This window comes from Desmodus rotundus, chromosome 8 (genome assembly GCF_022682495.2).
Source record: "Desmodus rotundus isolate HL8 chromosome 8, HLdesRot8A.1, whole genome shotgun sequence".
Classification (NCBI taxonomy): Eukaryota; Metazoa; Chordata; class Mammalia; order Chiroptera; family Phyllostomidae; genus Desmodus; species Desmodus rotundus.
Genome location: NC_071394.1, coordinates 105,043,959 through 105,065,399, shown reverse-complemented (window position 1 = coordinate 105,065,399; position 21,441 = coordinate 105,043,959). Strand labels below are relative to the sequence as shown.

The following is a 21,441-nucleotide window of genomic DNA, read 5'->3' as shown; positions in this document are numbered from 1 at the left end:
TTTTTCCCAGAAGGCCTGTTATTTTTAGTGAGTAGGCAATCTTAAAAGGTTTTTTTTTTAAAGGAATGTATTTGATGTAGTAACAGAAACACTTATAGTCTTTAAATATAATACTGAATGTTAGGCAGGGTATGGCAAGCAAGCAATTTGTGAATATATATCAAGGTTTCATAAATATTTATACTCTTTGATCCAGTAATTCTACTTCTAAAAATCCATACTAAGGAAACCAAATAAAGATACAAATTTTTATGTAAAAAGATATTAATCAAAGTACTGGCTTGGCAAAAAAGTTCATTTAGTTCTTTTCCATATGATGGCTCTAGTAGTGCTTAGTTGTGTTTATCTTCATTCGAAACCATTTTGTTAGATTGTATTTTGACAGCTGTCTTATCAGCCTGCATTAAAAAAAACCTTACCAAAATTGGTGAATTTTTGCACAGCCATCTTAACATTGAAGATGGAAGAAAATACACGTTTTTGGCATATTATGCTTTATTATTTCAAGAAAGGTAAAAACACAACTGAAACGCAAAAGAAAAAGGATTTGTGCAGTGTATGGAGAATGTGTTACTACTGATAAAATGGGTCAAAAGCGGTTTGTGAAGTTTATCGGTACTACTGCCATTTTGGCCAAATAACTCTTTGCTGTGAGGCTGTCTTATGAATTGGAAGATGTTTAGCAGCACCTCTGGCCTCTACCCACTAGGAGCCAATATTGGGAGATAGCTGACATACTCAAAATATCCCAATAAATAAAGTTATTGATGAAAATAAAAAATGTGTCTTTCGTTTTACAGAAAAAATGTAACAGGCTTTTTGGCCAACCCAACAACATCTAAAATTGAAGAAAAGAAAGAATATAAATGACTGGCAATAGAGCACTGATTTTTCAGCTTCGCTTTCTTTGGAAGAGAAGAGGTGATACCCCACATCACTATACCCCTTTGATCAAATATCTCCCTGTTCATCTATGTGACATACTGAGCTTCCCCTTGGAAGACAGGTTTTAAAGACCAAAAAGCACTGAAAAATAATAAGAAGCCATGAACAGGATTGTTACAAATAAATTATAATGAACTAGATTTGCTTAAAATGTAACATTAAATAAAAATGGGCAAGATACAAACTATAGGCAGCAAATTTGGAATAATATCCGGCACCTAGAATAGTTTTTGCATGTAATAGGTAATAATAAATGTGCAGTGAATGAACGTTAAACGTGTATCTATATGCACAATGTGTGTGCCCCATATTTCAAAAAAGAAAGGAAACATCAAAAAAATATTGACAGTGGTTGATTATGAATAGTGTGTTATGGGTTATTTTTTATTGCATGCTTTTATTTTTTCTTCCCTTAAATTTTCTATGAAAACTAAGTTAACTGAAAAAAATTAGTCTTCATAAATGTTTAGAGAAATATACATACAGCTGCAGCAATTCACCAAACAAAAATCCAATTATTGCCTAAAATAATACATAAAGACCAGTGGGAGCTGGAGAGAAAGCCCTCAAACAACAAAAGAATCACATTCATAAAAGAGTCACATTGGTAAAGGTACATCTTTGACATATCAAGATTAACACTAGTAATGATAAATTACTAATGACTAAAACGCTTTCCTCCAACTTTCCTTTAGAATACCCAAATATACTGAAAGGCAAGATTTGGCAAAGTGCTATAAACTGAAAAGAGAAGATCAAAGCTCAGAGAGAATTTCCACATGCAACACTGACAAGAGGACTGAAATGAGGTGAAAATTCTTGCACTACCCATGCTCATATTCTGAATGAGAGTAACAGGGGAAAGAGACTTAAATAAATGGAAACACATCCCATCTTCATGAATTGGAAGGTTTACAATTGAAACGTGGCAATACTACCCAAACAGATCTATCGGTACAATTTCTATCAAAATTCTAACCATCTTTTTCTGCAGAAATGAAAAGCAGATTCTCCAATTAATATGGAATTTCAAGTGTCCCCCAAGAACCAAACAACCTTGAAAAAGAACAACACAGGTGAAGGATTCATACTTCCCTATTTCAAAACTCACCACAAAGCCACAGAAACCAATACAGTGTGGTCCCAACATAAACACAGACGTGTAGACCAAGTCCAGAAATGAACCTATATATTTCTAGCCCATTAATTTTTGGCAAGACCATTTAATGGGGAAAGAAGAGATCTTAAACAAATGGTGCTGAAAGAAGTACCGTATTTTTCAGACCATAAGACACACCTAGATTTTAGAGGAGGAAAATTTGAAAAAAAAAATTGAAGCAAAAATGTGGTTAAATATTTAATAACATTCTTTAAAGCAGAAATCCTGTAGTGAGCCAGGTAAGCTACATTCGGACTATAAGACCCACCCCCATTTTCCTCCCAAATTTGGGGGGGGAAATGGGTCTTATAGTCCAAAAAATACGGTAGACATCCACAGACAAATTAATAAAATTAAGACTGCTACTTCACACCATAAGTAAAAGCTAATCAAAGTATTGATATATCAACAACCTAAATACAAGGCCTTAAATGTTAAAACTCTTAGAAGAAGACATAGGGAGGGCTTCATGACCTTGGATTTAGCAATGGATTCTCAGATATGACATTAAAAGCACAAGCAACAGAAGTAGATAAAAATTAAATGCTTCTGTGCATCCAAAGACATTATCAAGGTGAGGGACAGCCTACAAAATGGAGGAAAATGTTTGCAAATGCTGTATCTGATAAAGGCCCGGTATCTATAATATATAAAGAACTCCTACAACTCAACAACAAAAAGACAAATCAATTAAAAAATGGGCAAGGGCCTTGGCTGGTGTGGCTCAGTGAATTGAGCACTGGCCTGCAAATCAAGGGGTCACTGGTTTGATTCCCAGTTCAGGGCGCATGCCTGGGTTGTGAGCCGGGTCCCCAGCAAAGGGCGCACGAGAGGTGACCACACATTGATGTTTCTCCCCCTCCTTCCCTCCCTTCCTCTCTCTAAAAAGTAAATAAACAAAATATTTTTTTAAATGGGCAAGGGACTTGAAAAGATCTTTCTCCACAGAATATACCATACTTTGCCATGCACAATGTGCTCCTGTGTATGGTGCACACCCATTCTTTTGCACACTACACACAGGATTATTATACCCATGGTATGTAACCATTATACCCATGTATAATGGGCATCCTTATTTTTCCCTCAAAAAATTTGGGCAAAAACGTACACATTATACATGGCAAAATACACTATACGAATGGCCCACAAACACATGAAAAGATGCTCAACATTGTTATTCACTGGGGAAATGCACATCAAAACCATAATGAGGTATCGCTTCACACCCACTGCTGTTAATTAACAAAAACAAACAAACAGAAATCAGCAAGTGTAAGCAAGGATGTGGAGAAATTAAGAACTTTTGTACTCTGCTCGTGGAAATGCAAAATGATACAGCCACTGTGAGAAACAGTTTGGTGTTCCTCAAAAGTTAAACAAGGAATTGCCACATGACCCACAACTCTACTCCTAGGTATACGTTCAAAATTGAAAACGTACTCAGTCAAGTACACTTATACACATGTTCACGGCAGCATTACTCGTAATAGTAAAAATGTGGAACTAGCCCTACTGTCCATGACAGATGAATGAATAAACAAATTGTGGTACATGCGTAGAATGAAGTATTATTCAGCCATAGAAAGAAAGGAAGTACTGATGCATGCTACCATGTGGACAAACCTCGAAAACTTCACGCTAAATAAAGGCCAGCCCTATTCAGCTAGCTCAGTTGGCTGGAGCATCGTCCTGATATGCCAAGATTGTGAGTTTGATCCCCAGTCAGGGCACATATAAGAAGCAACCAATGAATGCATAAATAAGTGGAACAACAAATCAATGTTTCTCCCTCTCCTTCCTCTAACATCAATAGACAAATATAAATAAATAAATAAATAAATAAATAAATACCAGATACAAAAGGTCTCATATTGTATGATTCCATTTATATGGAATACCCAGAACAGATAACTCCACAGAGATAGAATGCAAATTGGTCATCGCCAGGGGCTGGGCACGGGGGAGAAGGGGATGAGAAGCAACTGCACAATGCGTAAACTGTTTTACTTTGGAGCAATGGAAATGTTTTGGAACTAAGCAGAGGTGGTGGTTGTACAACTACACGTGTATATGTGCTAAAGGTTACTACTGAATTGTTCACTTTAAAAGAATTAATTTTATGTTATGTGAATTTTACTTCAACAAATTATTATTAAAAAACAAAAAAGAAAAAGAGCTGGTCCCTGACCCATAAATGGGGAGGGAGTGTAATAAAACCAGCCTCCAGTGACTTGAAAGGATTACAAAGAAACTATCACTTACAAGAGAAAATCAGGTTTCAGTTAAGCTGAAGAGATAAAGAAGCTCTGCGAAGAAAGTCAGAGGAGACCTCAGAACAGACCTGGAGCTCCACAGATCCAGGGGCAAGGCCAGGAGAAAAGAGGACACGGCAGGTAAAGCAGAGTGGGTCAGGTGGAAAGGGGCTCTGCTGGAAGGCAGGCAGACACAGGAGTGGCCAGCTGTGCACTGAAGCAGTAACATTTTGTTGGTAGAACGCACAAAACTTTCCTCTTCTAACCTAGCTGCTCAATTACCATCACCAGAATGCCGATGCCAGCGAAAACAGGAATGTTGCTCTCGCTAGAAAAGATGACATTTGTTCATAATTTTAAGAACCCAAAATCCAAGCTGAAAAACCAAAGTTATTCCTGCAAAACTCTCAACACCCGGTAAGAAAATTTCTTTTTTCCCTAGACAATCTTAAATTCAAACTTAACTCAGGCCTGTATTCTACATGACTTGGCCTGTCCAGCTCAAGTTCAAAAAAAATTTTTTAAAGATTTTATTTATTTATTTTCAGAGAGAGGCGAGGGAAGACAGACATACATTGGTTGCCTCTTGTTTGCTCCCAGATCGGGAGGCAGGGGGCAGCCCCCTACAGGGGAGCAGGAAGGGGAACCCAGCCAGCAACCCAGGCATGTGCCCTGACAGGGAATTGAACCGGAAACCTTTTGGATCACAAGCCAGTGCTCAATCCACTGAGTCACACCAGCCAGGGCTCAAGTTCAAATAATTTAATAATTCAAAACTTTTTCCAAACGATTTTAAAAGTTAACTACTGGTTTCCCAAGGCTACAACAACAGATGATCAGTGTCAAAGAGCAAACCATCCCCCTTTGTAGAAAGAGCCACCTTTACAACACTTGCTCACAAGCCTGTCTCCCCCAATACCTTACAAGCTGGGCTGGGGGCTTAGAACTGGTAGCTACTCAAATGTCAGATGCATAAATAGCTGGCTATTGATAAAAATCAACTATATCAAAGATGGATTTTGATGAACTAGACGAAATGCTCTTTTTTGTTTTTAAAGTCAGAAATCAGTTAAGGCAAGAAAATAAAAGTGATGTCATGGAAAGAGAACTAAAGCACAGTTTCTGCTAATAAGTGGCTGAACTTTGGCAACCAAATATTTAACCACCTTCTCCAGGCATCAATTTCCTTAACTGTAAAACAAGGGAAGTAAACCAGATGATGTTATTGTCCCTCCTCAGCCACAAAATCCTATTATTCTATGATATCATCCATGGTTTCCAAATGTCAGCCAAAACTCTATTTTTTTCTATGATATCATCGACAGTTTCCAAATGCTAGTCAAACTTGAGTAAAAAAAAATTATTTAGTCAAGATAATCTTCTAGGTTCTGAGGACAATGTGGTATATGAGCCAGAGGAAAAAAAGCCAAAATCACTTACTACATATGAAATCATTAAATACTCTATATTTTAATCGACATTAAAAGATAAATACGAAGCTCTTCAAATTTTCCTAGGTTATAGAAACTAACAAGCTGAAATAGATATAATAAAATACAATTTGTCCATCAGAATCTAATAAATCTACAGTCAAATTACTCCAAGAAAATTAGTGAGACCTAATATTTAACTGCATCATAAGACAGGGAATTTACAAATGTCAGACTGTAGGAAGGGGCATGTCTTCATAATTAAAAAAGAAAAAGCATATAAATCTCCAATTACTGTAGCTGTTTAAACAATCATCTTGTAGATCAAGTACGATTTTTTATGTAATCCTCAGTCCATCTTGTACAACCTGAAGTATCCTGACGGAGCTGGGTGGAGGTGCGTACATACACTCACAGAGAGTCTACAAAGGATGGACGTGAGTTTCTAAGAGCAAGAAGATGCACACGATCCATCGACAACAGAAGACAAGGTAAATAGGCCACCACCCTCCACCCCCTTCCTCCAGGATGCCTCCACATTTCCTGCCTAAGACTGGCCTCCTCAGAGGAAAAGCAAGAGGACCCACCCCCTTTCAGTCCCTGAGAGGTCACTACAGAGTCAGCTTCAAGGGAAGGAATCTCCGGACCCTCCCAAGGAAAAACCAGGCATCTGTAGTCACTGAGCACCGTTCCTCACTTCAGTGAGCACCTTCGCCACTTTAGGAAGAAAACACGATATGAGGTCAAAATCACTCATTCACTTAAAAGCAATCCATGAGAATGGCTCTTAGTTATCACTGAATTAACAAACCAAGCTCCAGGTCGGGTGCAAAGACCCACTTACTAAGCATCTCCCTGCCCCTATCCTCCAGAGATTACATTTCACTATAATCCCAGACCCCTGAAAATGGAGGCCCAAACCTATCCACCACCAGTGCTCTGCCAGGTTTGCCTCTCTCATAACTGTGAAGATATCACCCTTAGGAGAAGTTATGTGAAATCTGTCACTTCTGATTTCAAATGGGTGACTCAGATGATGCACTGTCACTTTCCGCGTCTGAAAATACTATGGAGATGGATAAGAAATTAGAGAGCGAGCTGGACACTAACCTACAGGATCAGGGAACAAGATTTCACATTCAATTAATATGTCATTTAAAAATATATCTATAAAAGAACTCCCCCAAAGGTGTGATTCGTACCACAACTGCAGAGATGGTAAAGGTGATTCCTAAATCCTATCCAAGGATAGTAAGGAAGAAAAACATAACCCATGATCTGTAGCACTAAAACATAAAGTTCCAGTATCTGGTATAAAAAAATACTCTGAAAAAGAGATGTGTCATTGGTTCCTGCCCTATTTAAAGAAAATGATCTGACGCTTACACAAGCATTTTGGGTACGGCCCTGTAACAGAGATGGAGTCATTTACTCATAGTTGGCCATAATCCCCACTCCAGTCCTTTCACAGGCAACTCCTCACAGGAGCACGCTCCAGTCAGCTGTGCAGGCCATTAGGTAGTTCGCTGTGACCCCGCGGTCTCAGAGCACAATGGAAAACTCACAAACACCACTTCTCCCTGCCAGCACAGGGAGCTTTGCAAAGTGCTAACTTGGGGTCCAGTTCCAAATCTACCTGAATTCTTTTCTCAGGCAAGTCACTTAGTGCTCTGCTAGAAGTCAGTTCCATGAAGCAAAGGTCTTTATTTGTTTTATTCATCATATTATGTCCCAAGCCCCTACGATACAGCCTAGTGTAGACTCGATAAATCATTGTTCAGTGAGTAATAAATGCTGCTACTCAAGGCAATCGATCAACCATGTGATATGTAAATGACCTCTCTGTCTAACATTCTGTGATTTTGGTTTTCATCCAAAAACATGTAAATCCCCCACCAATAACTAAAATAAAGTGTTTTGAGGATTATGTAGCATTTCCATATGCATTACAGCAACTATGGTAACAGACATCCTGTTTTTGGTTGAAAAGCATCTTACCTTATATTGAAGAGACCAACACTCAGAAACATTATTTACTTGTCTACCCACATATAGCAGGAAAAGATGGAATTAAAACTCAGTATGTAGCTTCCAAATCCAATACTGCCCCACACAACGCTATCTACTATATACCTACACTTGTGCACCTGTGCACGCACACACACACAAACCTTAGGATGCTTTTCTTTAAATTGGACTAAATTCCCTTCTTTAACAAATAATTTAGAGTTAAACAACTGTAGAAAAGATGCAAACAATCAAAAAGATAATCCTTGGCCATTTCTACTTCTGGACAAAATTAAAATAACAAACTAGATTAACCCTCTTACCTGAAACAACAACAACAATGAAAATCAGACAAAATATATGAGAGTTCAGCAAGACAAAGACAGTAAGGAATGCAGGACAAAGAACCAGAGGAGAGGGCTGCACAGACAGAGCATCCATGATCTCTGTAGATCTCAGACCACATCCTCCAGCCTTCAGCTGAGTAGTGATCAGAGCAAGCACTGAGAAAGGATAAAAGGTAAGTAAGTGTCTCGTACCTACTCCCACCAGCCAGACTGGAAAGCTTCATGATTCACATGATTCACTGGAGAAAGTACACAGAATGCCCTTTTTTTTAGAGGTTTATTTTATTCTCATTCAAGAAAGAGTGGAAGGGGGAGAGAGAGAAAGAGAAACATAGATGTGAGAGAGAAACATTGATTGGTTGCCTCCTGCACACACCTCAACTGGGGATTGAACCTACAACCTAGGCATGTGCCCCGACTGGGAATCTAACCTGCAACCTTTTGGTTACCAACCAATGCTCCAACCAACTGAGCCACACCAGCCAGGACCAGTATGGTCTTGACTCATAACGGTGAGTAATTAGCCCTACGCTGAGCACTGTCCATGTCCTATCTAACAAGTCTTTTAAGCAAGAGCTGAAAGGATCAAACTGTTCACAAGTAACTTAACAGTCCTAGAACAAAAGCCAAGATATTTATAGGAATACAAAAACATCCAACACCCACCATGGAAAATTCACAATGCCTCTCATTCAGTCAAAAACTACCAGGTATGTGAGATAGACAGATAGATAGATAGATCAATTAAAACCAACCCAGGACTGGCAAACAAAGATACTGAAACAACTTGAAACAACTATTATAACTGAACACATGATCAAAAAGTTAAGTAGAGCCGTGGCCTAGTGGCTCAGTTAGTTGGAGCTTTGGGAGCATCGTCCCAAAGACCAAAAGGTTGCTGGTTCGATCCCTGGTCAAGGCACATACCTAGGTTGAGGGTCTCCACCAAGTCCCTAGGTTGAGGGGTGTACAGGAGGCAATTGATAGATGTTTCTTTCACATCAATGTTTATCTCCCTCACATCGATGTTTCTCTCTCCCTAAAATCAATGGCATATTCTCAGGTGAGGATTAAAAAAAAAAAGTTCAGTAAAGACACGGGAGATATAAAAAGCTCCAAATCAAACTTATGAGATGTTTGACATGAAAAAACACACTGGATAAAATTAACAGCAGGTTGGGCATTTCAGACGAAAAGATTTCAGACATTATACTTCCCAGCTTTTATTTATAGAAAAGGCCAGAATCTCTCCCGAATCCTTCACATCCTTTAACTGTAGCGTGTACCAAGAGTCTCCTGGGAAACTGCTATGTGCTAGGATATGGGCTGGCCTCAGTGCAGTAGAGGAAAGGCAGAAAGTGATGGGCTCAGGGACACAAGTCTGTTTGTAGAGGGCATAGAGAGCTGTGGAAGCCAAGATGGGTGGGCACCTTACCCAGGGAGGGGGGCACAAGGACAAAAACTTGGGAAAATTAGGCAACTTCAAAGAAAATAAGCTATTCAAAACTAATTTACTTAAGCTTCTATTCCTAAGTGTAAGTTCAGTCCAATCCCCCTTCTGGATAATAACTTAGCAGACAATGAGAAGTGACCAAGAGAATGGTGACCCCAGTAAGGTACAAGATACTGAATCCAAAAAGAAAGTATGATTCATTCACTTATTCAATCATTGAGCTTTTACTGACCATCTACTACATACTAGGCACTGTCTCAGGTGCTAGGGACATAGAGTGGAACAATAAAAGAGGCCTCACTCAAAGAGAAGAAACTTTCCTATGGGACTGGGGGGAGGTGTAGAAACAACAAAATTATCACATGCTTAAAGAAAACAGAGTGGGACAACCCTAGAAAGGCAAGGCTCTCTGAGCAAGTGGCGCTTTAAGTGGAGATCCAGAAGGCTCCAGCCACGTAAAGATCTGGGGAAAATACGTGAGGCAGAGCACTCACCTGATGCAGACGCTAGGGAGAGAAAGAGCTTGGCACCAGAGAACCACGCACATGGTACACACAGCGGGGGGGCAGGGGGGGAGAGAGGAACCCCTGGCAGACAAGAGTGTCAACATAAACGCTCATTTCTAACTCAGGAAGATCGGAGTAGCCTACATATCCGATATTTACTAATTATTGCTCACTTCTTAGGCATGATAATGGTTATTATAAATTTTTAAAGAGTCCCTATTTTTTAGAGATACATAATAAAAAGTTTACAAAATTTTAAGTCCGGGTTTGTTTCAAAACAATCAAAGTAAAGGGTAGGGGAAGGGAGGACAAGGGAGCGGACTGGGGAGTGGAGAGGTACAGACAAAACAAAACTGACCATGAGTTATTAATCGTGGCCTGGATGATGGGGACACAGAGGCTCAGCAAACTACTCTGTCTGCTTTTGAATGTTTAGAATTTTCCATAATGAATACATTTTTTAAAAAGCAAACTTACTTGAAATATAAGGGGGTATTTATAAATATAAATGCCCCCTCCTGAGGGAATTTTTTAGGGTGGTAAAACCATTCCGCGTGATATTCTGGTGGATACACGGCACTGTGCATTTGTCAAAACCCATAAAACAAAATGAACCTTAATGTATGCAAATCTTATAAAATTCTGTAGGTCAGGGGATCCTGGAGGAAATATAGCAGAACAGATGCCCACTTTCAGAACCAGCTTTTGTGGGACTCAGATGCCCCCGTTAAGCTTTCATCAGGGGTCCCTGCAAGACCCTCAAAGTCCAAGAATCCCTGCCACACTATACAAAACTTATTATGTGTAGGTATCCATGCCTTTGTCTAGCAAAAGGCCCTAAAGCTTTTACAAAAATGGTTGAGAACCACTGACATTTCTCTTGCCCCCAATTTACTAGCTGAGACTGAACTGCTTTTGCTCTTACACCTGATGGCAATACCTCACTACGATCATTTGGATTCCCTGCAAGGACATTACTACACAGCCGTTACCACAGCAAATAATAAATACCACCAGTGAATTTCACTACTCTGAACGTTGTGACAGGCACCAAAAAAAAAGAGAAAAAGAAAAAGAAAAGAAAGAAAGATAAGGTGGAAAATTATGTGTAAGTTTTCTTTACAATACTATCTATTTATAATACCGTATTTCATTTAATCTAAAGTGCACCATTATTTTTTGTGCTACTAAGAATGAAAAGCAAACCGCCAATTAACTGATGACTGCCCACGGAGTGCAAAATGCTTCCCATTTCAGCGGTGTTCAAATGTAGAAAGACTACACATCTTACAATCAATGAAACGTGGCATTCAAAAGGTTCATTAGCTGTGGCCCATCTCAGGTCTCCTAAACAAATCGCTCAGAGTAGGCCGAGGAACCTGTATTTTGTTTGCATCCCTCCATGATTCTGGTTAGATAAAGACTAAGTAAACTGCTAACCTGCAGAGGCAGCACAGTAGAGAAAGCATGTACTTTGGAGTCACACAGCCCCAGGCATCTCTGTGACCTCCAGCAAATTCTGTAATTTCCCAGAGGTTCAGCTTTATCTGTAAAAAAATGTCAATGCCACTTACTTCCTATGGTTGATAAAATAAGAGAACACATGTGAAGTATTGCCACCTAGCAAGGGGTGTATGACAACACACATATTTATTGAAGGGCATATTTATTCATGAACAAGACATAACATTTATCTTACGAATAAGAATGGGACCTATGAAACTGCTTTCAGAAATACTCTACCACTCAGCACTGTCACGTGCTAGGCACAGTAAAAAGAATCTTCAGTAAGTGTTTACTCTATAACTCAGCAATATGGAGGCTTTTTTTTTTTTTCTGGCTCATCACATTTTAAGAGGCCCTACATAAATGAAAGCTGTTTAAAAACATTTTGATCAGAAATATCGTACTTGATTTACATCAACAAGGATAACACAAAAAAGCATACTTTCAAGTGTGATATAATTTCATAGTAGCTAATGGCTCTGTTTCATGTCCAAGTCCTTTTTTTGTTTGGTTTTAGTTTGTATAACTGGCAAGTTTTTTCAGAACACTGGCATAGCTGCATTAAAATTCCAAAAGCAACCCTGTGGGGCTTCTCCATTCACGGTGTTCAAAAAATACCTTCATGTTTTGCTTCTAAAGTGACCCTTAAAATCCAAGCAGTATTTTAGGCAGCACCTTCAGAACTGACTAGTCAACTCAGGATGTGACTCATAGGGGACAGGTTTAGCTATAATTGGACAGAGTTCTACCACATGTGTAGCATGAAGAAGGAAAAAATAACTCAAAACCCACAATTGCACAATGTCTCACTCAGCTTTGCTCTCCCAATGAAGAACACATGGATTCAAACTGATGCTGTGTCGATGCCACCAATCCCACCCAGAACGCCCAGGGCGAAGAGTCTGCTGCAGGGTGCTAACCCACCTCCCCCCGCACCCCACCTCCTCAGGGTTTCAGCAGTGGTAGGATGTGCCAGGCACTTCGGCAGAGAGGACACCCTCACGGCCTTCCCGCACCAAGCACTTGGCCTGAGGCTGAAGAGGAAAGAAAGATGTTGGGACAAGAGCAACACATGGCTCATCTCATTTTTCTTTCCCTCAACCACTTCCCAAAAGGAAAGAGTCCTTCGATTCAGCTGCCCAGATCTGAAACTCTCGACTCCTCTGTGACTCCTCCCTCTTCTCTAATGCTCAGGTCTCCACCAAGTCTCCCGCAAACTCCCTGTAAATTCCTCACAAATCCATCCCACCCCTGCAACTGCCCGAGCTGATCCCTCTTATCACAAGGCTGACTTTGTCCCACTTCCCAGATCCAGCTTTTCAGTCTACAAGCCATCATTCTCGGTGGGGCCAAAGGTATCTTTCTATAACTCAGTCCTGACTGGGCACCGGCCTCTCCTAAACTCTTCAATAGCTCCTCATTACTTATAAGATAAAATTTAAAGTCCTAATCCAATCTCAACCTACTTCCCAGCTTTATACTCTACCACTCCCTGACTTTGCCGATTTTTCTCAGCCTAGCCACCTTAGATTTCTCCTACCCCTTAATTTCACACACATCTGCTTCCACAGGACTATGGCTTTGGTCACACTATTTTCTTTGGCAAGAAATGTTTTTTTTCTGCCTATCAAACTCATCCTTCAAGATGAGACTCAAATGTCTCCTTTCCTAAAACACTCTAAGCCTCTCTCCCCTCCCCCCTTCTACTGTCGAAAGTCATCACTTCCACAGTAACTTATCTCAAATCAGTAATATAACTCTAACAGATATAACAGTCTTGCCTACAAAATCCTAAGTTCCTCAAGAAAAGTTCAATAATTTTGAGTCACCATTTTCTACCATGATAATGGGCTTCAAAATTTTTTACTGGGCTGCTTTGGGGAGCAATTATCTCAGTTAGTATTGGCCTGATTTTAAATAAGATGTGAACAATGAGTAACTCTTCCAGGGGGTATTTATTTTAACAGAGAAGCAAGTTGTCCAAAGCAAACTGCTCACTGCTCACTTCTAAGCGCCTATTCTTAGAAGTCCCGCTGACCCCTACAGGTTCCCCGTCACCGCCAATACTGCTGCCACAACCAGGTTATGCCACAACCCTGCTCACTAGCATTTTACTCCCACCTCCTAGTACTGCCGCAGCCACATACCACTTTCACAAGCTCTGGACTTTAGGAAGTGCAATTAGAGAATGGGAGAATGAAGATAATGGTCCAGACCACAAGCAAGCACATGTGGCAGCAAGCCTGCAGATCACACTCCTGGAGCACTCTGGGTAGTCACTCCTCCCGAACTGAGGGAGAGGCAGTATGGATTCCGGACGCCGGCAGGGCGGAGTCAAGATCTGACACTCTCCTCACTGCACAAAGGGCCCAGACTCAGTCCTTATGAGTAAAATGAGAAAACGGATGCCTATGATGCCGCTTGTTAAGAGGAGTAAATGAGAGCAATGAAGCAAGGCCTAGGGACACAGGGATGCCACATAGGATGAAAAGCTCCTGAGGCTTCGGAGTCCTCATACAAAATGGACTTCCATCAGCACTGCATGACCACTACCGAGGAACTGAACTGGTTACCTATACCTCCTCCAAGTCCGTTTCCTCATCTGCAAAACGGAGCTAACAGCAGGTACCTAACACGGGGATTGCCTTTGGACCTGACACAGAAAAAAGATCCACACAACAGCAGCATTCTGAAAAGTGTGGGCTGCTACTTCAACCACCACTAATCTTCTTAATACTGTTATTCAAAAAAAACCAAAACCCTGCTACAACACGGCACCAGCTCTTCAACAGTCAAAGAGCCCAATCCTACCTGTTATTTATACATTGTGGAATGACCACTAGCCTTTATCCCCACTTCCTCCCAAAACTCTCCCAAAATGGTAACAATGAAATCACAAAGACACGAAACCACAGAGACAAACAGAAAGAAAAGAAGACAACAACACATTATACATTTCAACAACTTTTGCAAGCTGGATAGCAGTTGAAGGAGTGGTCACTGCCCCTCAGGACTCCTGAGCAGCTCAGCAATAGAGCCCAAAAAGCCCCGAAAGGCCAGCCTGGGCTCAGGCCTCATGAAGGGGGAGCTTCTGAAGCAGGTATTCAAAGCAGTTGGGCCCCCAGGTCCAGCAGGAGGCCCAAAGTTGTTTCTAAAGAAACTGAACCACACTGGCAGGAGTACTATACACAGAAGTCAGAATCTAACCCAAACCTAGGCCACTGGTGTATCACAAACCTACCAGAGGCCGAAAATTGCAGGTATCTTCTCTGTAGACACTGACTAGTCCCAAAGAAGATGTCAAAGTGCTGATATGGGGGGCAGACGCCCAGTGAAAAGTCCACCTGTACCCCCACCCCAGGGCAGTCGCATTAGCCCACCAGCACACACACATTTGCTCTCCCTTAATCAACTTTTCAGCATCTTGCTCTTAATTATAGGCAGCCAAGGATCACTGGACATTTGTGACATAAACAAACATAAAACAAACCCTGAAATTAACAGTCACAATGGAGGAAGCAGAATATTAACAACATACTAAATATATCAAATAGTTAAAAAACAACATGCACACACAGATAATACATCTATAAAATAAGAATGAAATAGAAAAGGACAGAGAGAATGAAAAAGAGCTTCTAAAATTTAAAAACATCATTGAAATTTAAAAAATAAAAGCTTGGAAGACAAAATTAAGAAATTCTCACCTTCTTTCCACTTTCAGTACAAAGATATAAATAAGAGGCAACATAAGTTAAGAAAATCTGGAGATTCAATAACCAAACCAATAGATATCTCAGAAAGAAAGAACAAAAAATGAAGGGTAGGAAATTCTCAAAGAAGTAATGGACATTTTTGGAAACTGAAGGATGTGGTTCTCTAGATTGAAATAGCCCACTAAGACAAGATGGACGATGGACCATGGACAGAAGGAAGGACCCAAACAAGAGCTTATAAAATTTCAGAACATTAGAGAAAAAGACTTCAAAAAAAAAAAAAAAAAGAAATCAGAATGGCTTTGGATTTTCATCAGAAACCCTAATGCCCGAAAAATTGTGAAAATGCCATCAAAATTGTGTGGGGAAAAATTTATTTTCAACCCAGTATTCTAAATTTGCCACATCATCTATAAAAAGCATGCAGACCGGACAGACCCTTCAGCCATTCAAGGCCTCGGCTAATTCACCCTCCCGTGTGCCCCTTTTGAAAGGGGGATACACTTCAACAAAACAAAGCACAACCATTAAAAGGAAGACAGGAGATCTAGAAAACACAGGCTCCAAGACAAAAAAGAAGGGAACAGGAGTCACAGGAGAAACAGTCCTACTGTCCAGAATGGAATAAGAGAATGGAAGGCTCTGGAGGGCCAGTGTCTAAGGGGAAAACAAGTGGCACTGATAGATGATCTGATGTGCAATGTGGAAAAAAAAATCAAAAGGCATTTAACATATTTCTTGGAGGAGTTGAAAGAATGTAGCCTTATATTAGAAAAACTAATCAAAAAGTTTAAAAGGCAATTCATTATTTGCTCCAGGAAAAACAAAAATGGTTAGGGGGAAAAAGGCAATCATGGGTCACTATTTAATTCGGACGTGAGCAATAAATATATATGCAATGATGTAAATACTGACTGCTGGTTTTACCAAAAATTGTTATATAACTACATTGGGGGGCCTGGGGAACAGAAGAGGGCAAGTACTCAGTTATGACACTAGGAAGTCAAAATCCTACTATACACTGATTTAGAAATATGAAAGTAAAACACAGGAAAAAATAAGGAGAACTGGTGTAAGACAGTAACTTCTCCTGGAAAGTAGAGCCTGGAGGATTAAAAGGCCAAAGGTGGGAGAGACTGTTGTTTTTCATTTTGAGCTTTTTAGCACTATTTGATATTTTATAAATTATGTGTGTGTGTTAACTGATTAAAACAACAATTTATTCTCATATCAAGGGCAATTCTTTCAATTGAAAAAGTTGCCACTATCAACTTTTTTATGTGTCTTACTTGGTATTCCAAACTCATTGTCTCAGAAATTATAAAGTAATGGTTAGTTTTTCCCAAGTCAGCTTTCAGAAGGCATTTTACCCATAAGGACATAAAAATATGATACGAAGTAGTATTTCAAGTAGTCTTAAATACCGTAAGAGTTTCTGTGGGGAACTGCTTTCAAAGAAGTCAGGAGGCCTGGTATACACCTCAGTCCTACCCACTTGCTCTTCTGCACCCAGGTGCAGCCAAGGAAAACTTTAAAGGCAGAAAGTATAAGGGACATGAGAAGGGAATGGAAAGAGAGGACCTGGATCTGGCAGGATGGATAATCAAGAGACTCACTGTAACAGGTCAACTCTCTCTGCATTGGAGAAAATACTGCTGAAGGTCCCTCTTGCCTCAGAGGTGGACCAGGTTGATCAGCAAGGCATCCTCCCCCTCTGCTCCCAACAGCCCATTCCTGCTCATCAACAGATAACAAATACATCATTTCAAGTATTAATTAGCAATCATTATTTTCCACCATGCCACAATCAAACTTCTATAGTAGAAACAATATCTTCACTTAATTCAATAAAACTTTGTGGGCAATGTCAACACTATGTTTGATTTTTTTTAAAGATTATAAAATTGTGTGACCTTGAACAAGTTACGTAAAGCCTTCCTTTAGTCATCTCTAAAATGGGAATAATGATGCCTACCTAATCAGATCACAAGAGAAGTAGAGGAAATGATGTGTATAAAACAAGTAGGGGCAGGTATATGACAGGCACTCAATCAGTGTCAGCCTCTGGTTGTCCCCTGCCCCCTACCCCCAACCAGACTGGTTTCTTACATGTAAACAGTCACAAATTATACACATGCTTTTAACAACGGCAAAATAAACTTTACAAAACCATGCATAATACATTGAAATCTTTTAAAATTAATGTGATGAGTCAACTTATAAGCATTCATTAGTTTTCCTAAACCTTAGTTTTATGATCTAAGTACCGACAAAACTTGCAGTTCTAATTCAGCTAAACTAGGTTCAGCCGATTCAGCTAGACGAAAAAGAGGATTAAAAATGCAAGACATTATAAAAACACAGCATTCTTCTTTGGTTAAAGACTGCAAACCCCCGTATGTAACAATGTCTAAACAGTCTGCTAAAAGCAATTCCTCAAATACCTCAAGGAAGTCTTTAACTTACAAAAAACAAAACTGTCCAATAATTGATGCTTAAGAGATTAATTTTGTCAACTCACTCGGATGCACCACAAACCTGAGACGACATAAAGGGACTGCCATAACACACAAGAGAAAGTAAAGGTCTAGGTATGTGCATCTACCAAAGACTTCCCGTTTGGACCATTTCTACCACACCTTCCTCTACGGGCTCATTCCAGAATTCACAAAGTCCCAACTCGAGAACACCGTTATGTTTTAAATTCATTCCCAAACGACAAAGCTAATTAAGTAGAACAGAACCAATTTCTCCAAAGTCAAGTTCTCCTTTCCCTACAAGGTATTCAAAGTAGGACAGGGGCCCAGAAATACAGGGTCAGTCCACACTCAAACACATCCCAGACAAGAATCAAAAAGGTACCGAAGAAGCTAAAAGGGGTGGGCTACCTAGAGATTCATTCACCATTTAAAAGCATGCTTATCAATACCAAGATGTGGAGACTGCCACGAACATGTAATGAAATGTACTTATAACCTCTCTGTCTCTCTCATTTTTTTTTTAAGCATGATAACCAGAGAGTATGAGCTCAGTCAGTAGTGAGCCTCTCCTGGGACATCAAAACAACCGCTAAGGCTTTACAGATTTAGTCAACAAAAAACGTGGATTTCAAGGTGTCCAAAATCCAGGGCCCTAAAGTGACACGCATAAGAAGGGTCAAGGAAACATGGTGCGGCAGGGAAGAAAAGTTGAAAGGGCGCTTGACTCTAGAAAATATGGTGAAGGGCTCAGGAGGCTACGGGAAGGATGGAATGGGGTGGATCCCGGGGCTTTCGCAGAGGCCGAGGGGTCCCCAGGTCTTTCCCGGGGAGGAGCGAGGGCGTAGGGGAGAATCCAAAATGCTGACCCCAGGCGGGGGCGACGCAGGGACCACACCTCCCACTCAGCTCCACAGGCAGAGGCCGGGGCCCCGAGGCGACCCCGGGTGCAGGGACTGGATGAGGATCCCCGGGGAACCGGGAGGGGGCCGACCCAAGGCTCAAGGCGCGCGGACTGGGCCGTCCTCGGCCGGAAGCCGCCGGGGCCCGGCCCGACCTGCCCGCCCCGGCGCAGGCGGCCCCACTCACCGATGAGCCGGCGCACCTCGTCCTCGCTCAGGTAGAGGCTCACGCTGGGCCCCGCGGCCGCGGGCAGCAGCGCAGGGGGCCGCGGGGCCGGGGCGGCGGCTGCGCCGGGCGCAGGCAGCAGGGGCACCAGCGCGAGCAGGAGCAGCAGCGGCGGCGGCGGGGCTCTCAGGCCGCGGGCCCCCGGGAGGCGGCCCCGGTGCGGCGGCCCCGGCCGCGCCGTCCCGCGCATGGCCACCGCCGCCGCCGCCAGGAGAGACCGTTGGCCGCCCGCCGCGGCGCCGCCGCCGCCCACCCCCGGCCCCGAGCCCCTCACAGCCCCGAGCCGGGGGCGGCCGCCCAGCTCATTGCGCCGCCGGCCCGTAGCAGCCGGCCGCCGCTTTAAACCGCCGGAGCGCGCCGCCGCCGCCGCCGCCGTCGCCTCGGCGGCATCGTCCACTACAAGGGGCTGGTCGCGGGGGCGCGCCCGTGCGCGTCGCCGCCGTCCCGAGCGCGCGCGCGCAAGCATCGCTTGCTCCGTCCCGGCCGGGCTTGGCGCGGAGCGCTTTGATTTTAAAGTGCAGTCTCGGGAGAAGGGATAGCAGATCACCCTCTAAAGGAGTCTGCCCCCGCCCCCACGTTGTTACCAGCCTGATGTGTGCTTGTCTATTGTCTGTAACACCCTTACCGCGGCGGGGAGTGCGGGCAGACAGGCCCGGGCTGTGCCTGCAGCCGAATGGACACCCCAGACCCAAGGAATACCTGGAGGCGGCCACTCTGGTTGCAAAAGAGAAACTTGCGTTTTTGCTCAGTGAAAAAATGGAGAAAAATAGAAATCACCTTGTATCCCACCATCGGAAGTCAACAGTAACATTTCTTGTTTGTTCTCATGCATGTATACTTTATACATTTAAGCCCTTCTAAAAGAGCTTAGCAAACTTCACCAACCTATTGTTAAACGTTACAAATTTTTATTCTTTTATAGTTGTTCTGCGTTCTTATTATCAAACTGCATCTGGGATCGTAAACCCGTGGTCCACGCCGGACTTTGACAGCCCCCTCTCCCAAGAATGTAACATAGTGTGCAAATGTGTGTCTGTGTCTGTGTGTGTTGTGTGTATGCCTGAGCACACAGAGAAGTGGTATGCACATCTCATCATTTGGGAGTCCCCATCTCCCAAAGAGGTCAAGAATCATGGATACATAGTCTTTTTTTAGAGGCAGCTCAGGGAGGCCTTACGAGGACCTTGATGTATTTAAATGATGCACCCGCTATTGCGGTCAAATTTGCTCCAGGTGCCCCGTTTCTCCGTGAAGCTTCCAAGCCTCCTTGCCCGTCCCGGGCGACCTCGCCCCCATTGTCAGGTCCCAGGCCTGACCCCAGGCCTCCCAGCGGCCCTCGGCCAGGGGAGCAGCTGCTCCTGGGCCAGGCAGCTCCCAGGCGCAGTTGCTCCACCGCAGTGAGGCCCTGGGAGGCGGTTATTTTTATCCTCGGGGGAGGCGCTGGGAAGAGAGAGGCTGATCAGGCCCAAGTCCTGGAACTTGATTTTCTCCTTCTGGGGTGACAGAGAAGGGTTCCATTTAGAGACAGGCTGGCCTCGGCTTATTAAGCTTCAGCCCGCCAGCACAGTACTGCGCCCATCATTCTGCGGGAGGAGGCTGGGCAGAGCGTGAGGGCTGAGGAAAAGTGCTCCACCAGAGACTGATCAAAACCACACAGGTCGGCAAAAATACTTATGTTGGAGCAGGCACTGCTCCCTATTAGGGGACGAGCTCTATCAGGAAGGGCTTGGGCGCTGGGAATGGGCTGTGTGGACAGGGCTCCAATTCAGAGAGGAGACATTTTTTTAAAGGATGCCATATTCTCTGAATTTTTGAAAATGGCTCACAGTCCCCAAGTAAGGAAGCTCCTGTCTTCAATGCAATGTCCTCTTATCAGTGGCTTCCCGAGGCAGTCGGTGATACAAACACAGCAGAGCTGTCACTCAGGCCTAGCTGGGTTCTGGTACTTGTTCATGGGGTGGCCTTGGGAAAATTACTTAAACTCTCCAAGCCTTGGTTTTCTCATTCATAAAATCAGGGTGACGATGCCTGACTCACAGGGCTTTTACAAAATTTAATTGGAGAAGATGTGAGTAAAACACGTAGGCAGATTCTGGACTCTGTGTCAGTCACACACCCATTGTTATTGCTATTATAATTAATCCCTTCCCTCTAATGATCACTTTCTGGAAAGTTTCATCACCAATAACCTCCAAACCATTCAAACCAGGGATCCTCAGGAATTTCATTCAATATAGCACCACACCTGGCCCAAAGCCAAGCTCAATATATTCTTTGTACCAGGCAGCATGCTTGGCACAAGGACATAGAGATGAGCAAGTACATCCTTGAGGATGTACTATAAACAAATATTTATTGCACATTATCATCATTGCTATGAAGAAAAAGTTAGTGGTTCTCAAATTGTGGTTCTCAGACCATCAGGATTCTCACTTCAAACCTTATAGAAATGCAAATTCCTAGGCCCTACTCCAGACTAACATAAGTAGCAACTTCTGTTAGCAATGCCCAG

General features: G+C 42.4%; 1 protein-coding gene across 3 annotated transcripts in view; it reads right to left on the bottom strand.

Annotated features, from left to right (window-relative positions):
• The window catches only part of RYK (receptor like tyrosine kinase), an 88,594-nt gene extending 69,270 nt beyond the window's left edge, over positions 1–19,324 (bottom strand). For 2 of the 3 annotated variants that reach the window (XM_053929714.1, XM_053929716.1), the window contains exon 1: positions 18,891–19,321. In XM_053929714.1, coding sequence (XP_053785689.1) covers positions 18,891–19,119 — 229 coding nt within the window. In that variant the 5' untranslated portion in view covers positions 19,120–19,321. Of the gene's footprint in view, positions 1–18,890 lie in introns of all 3 variants that reach the window. The other variant, XM_053929715.1, reaches the window with a different exon arrangement.
• Positions 19,325–21,441: the final 2,117 nt, after the last annotated feature.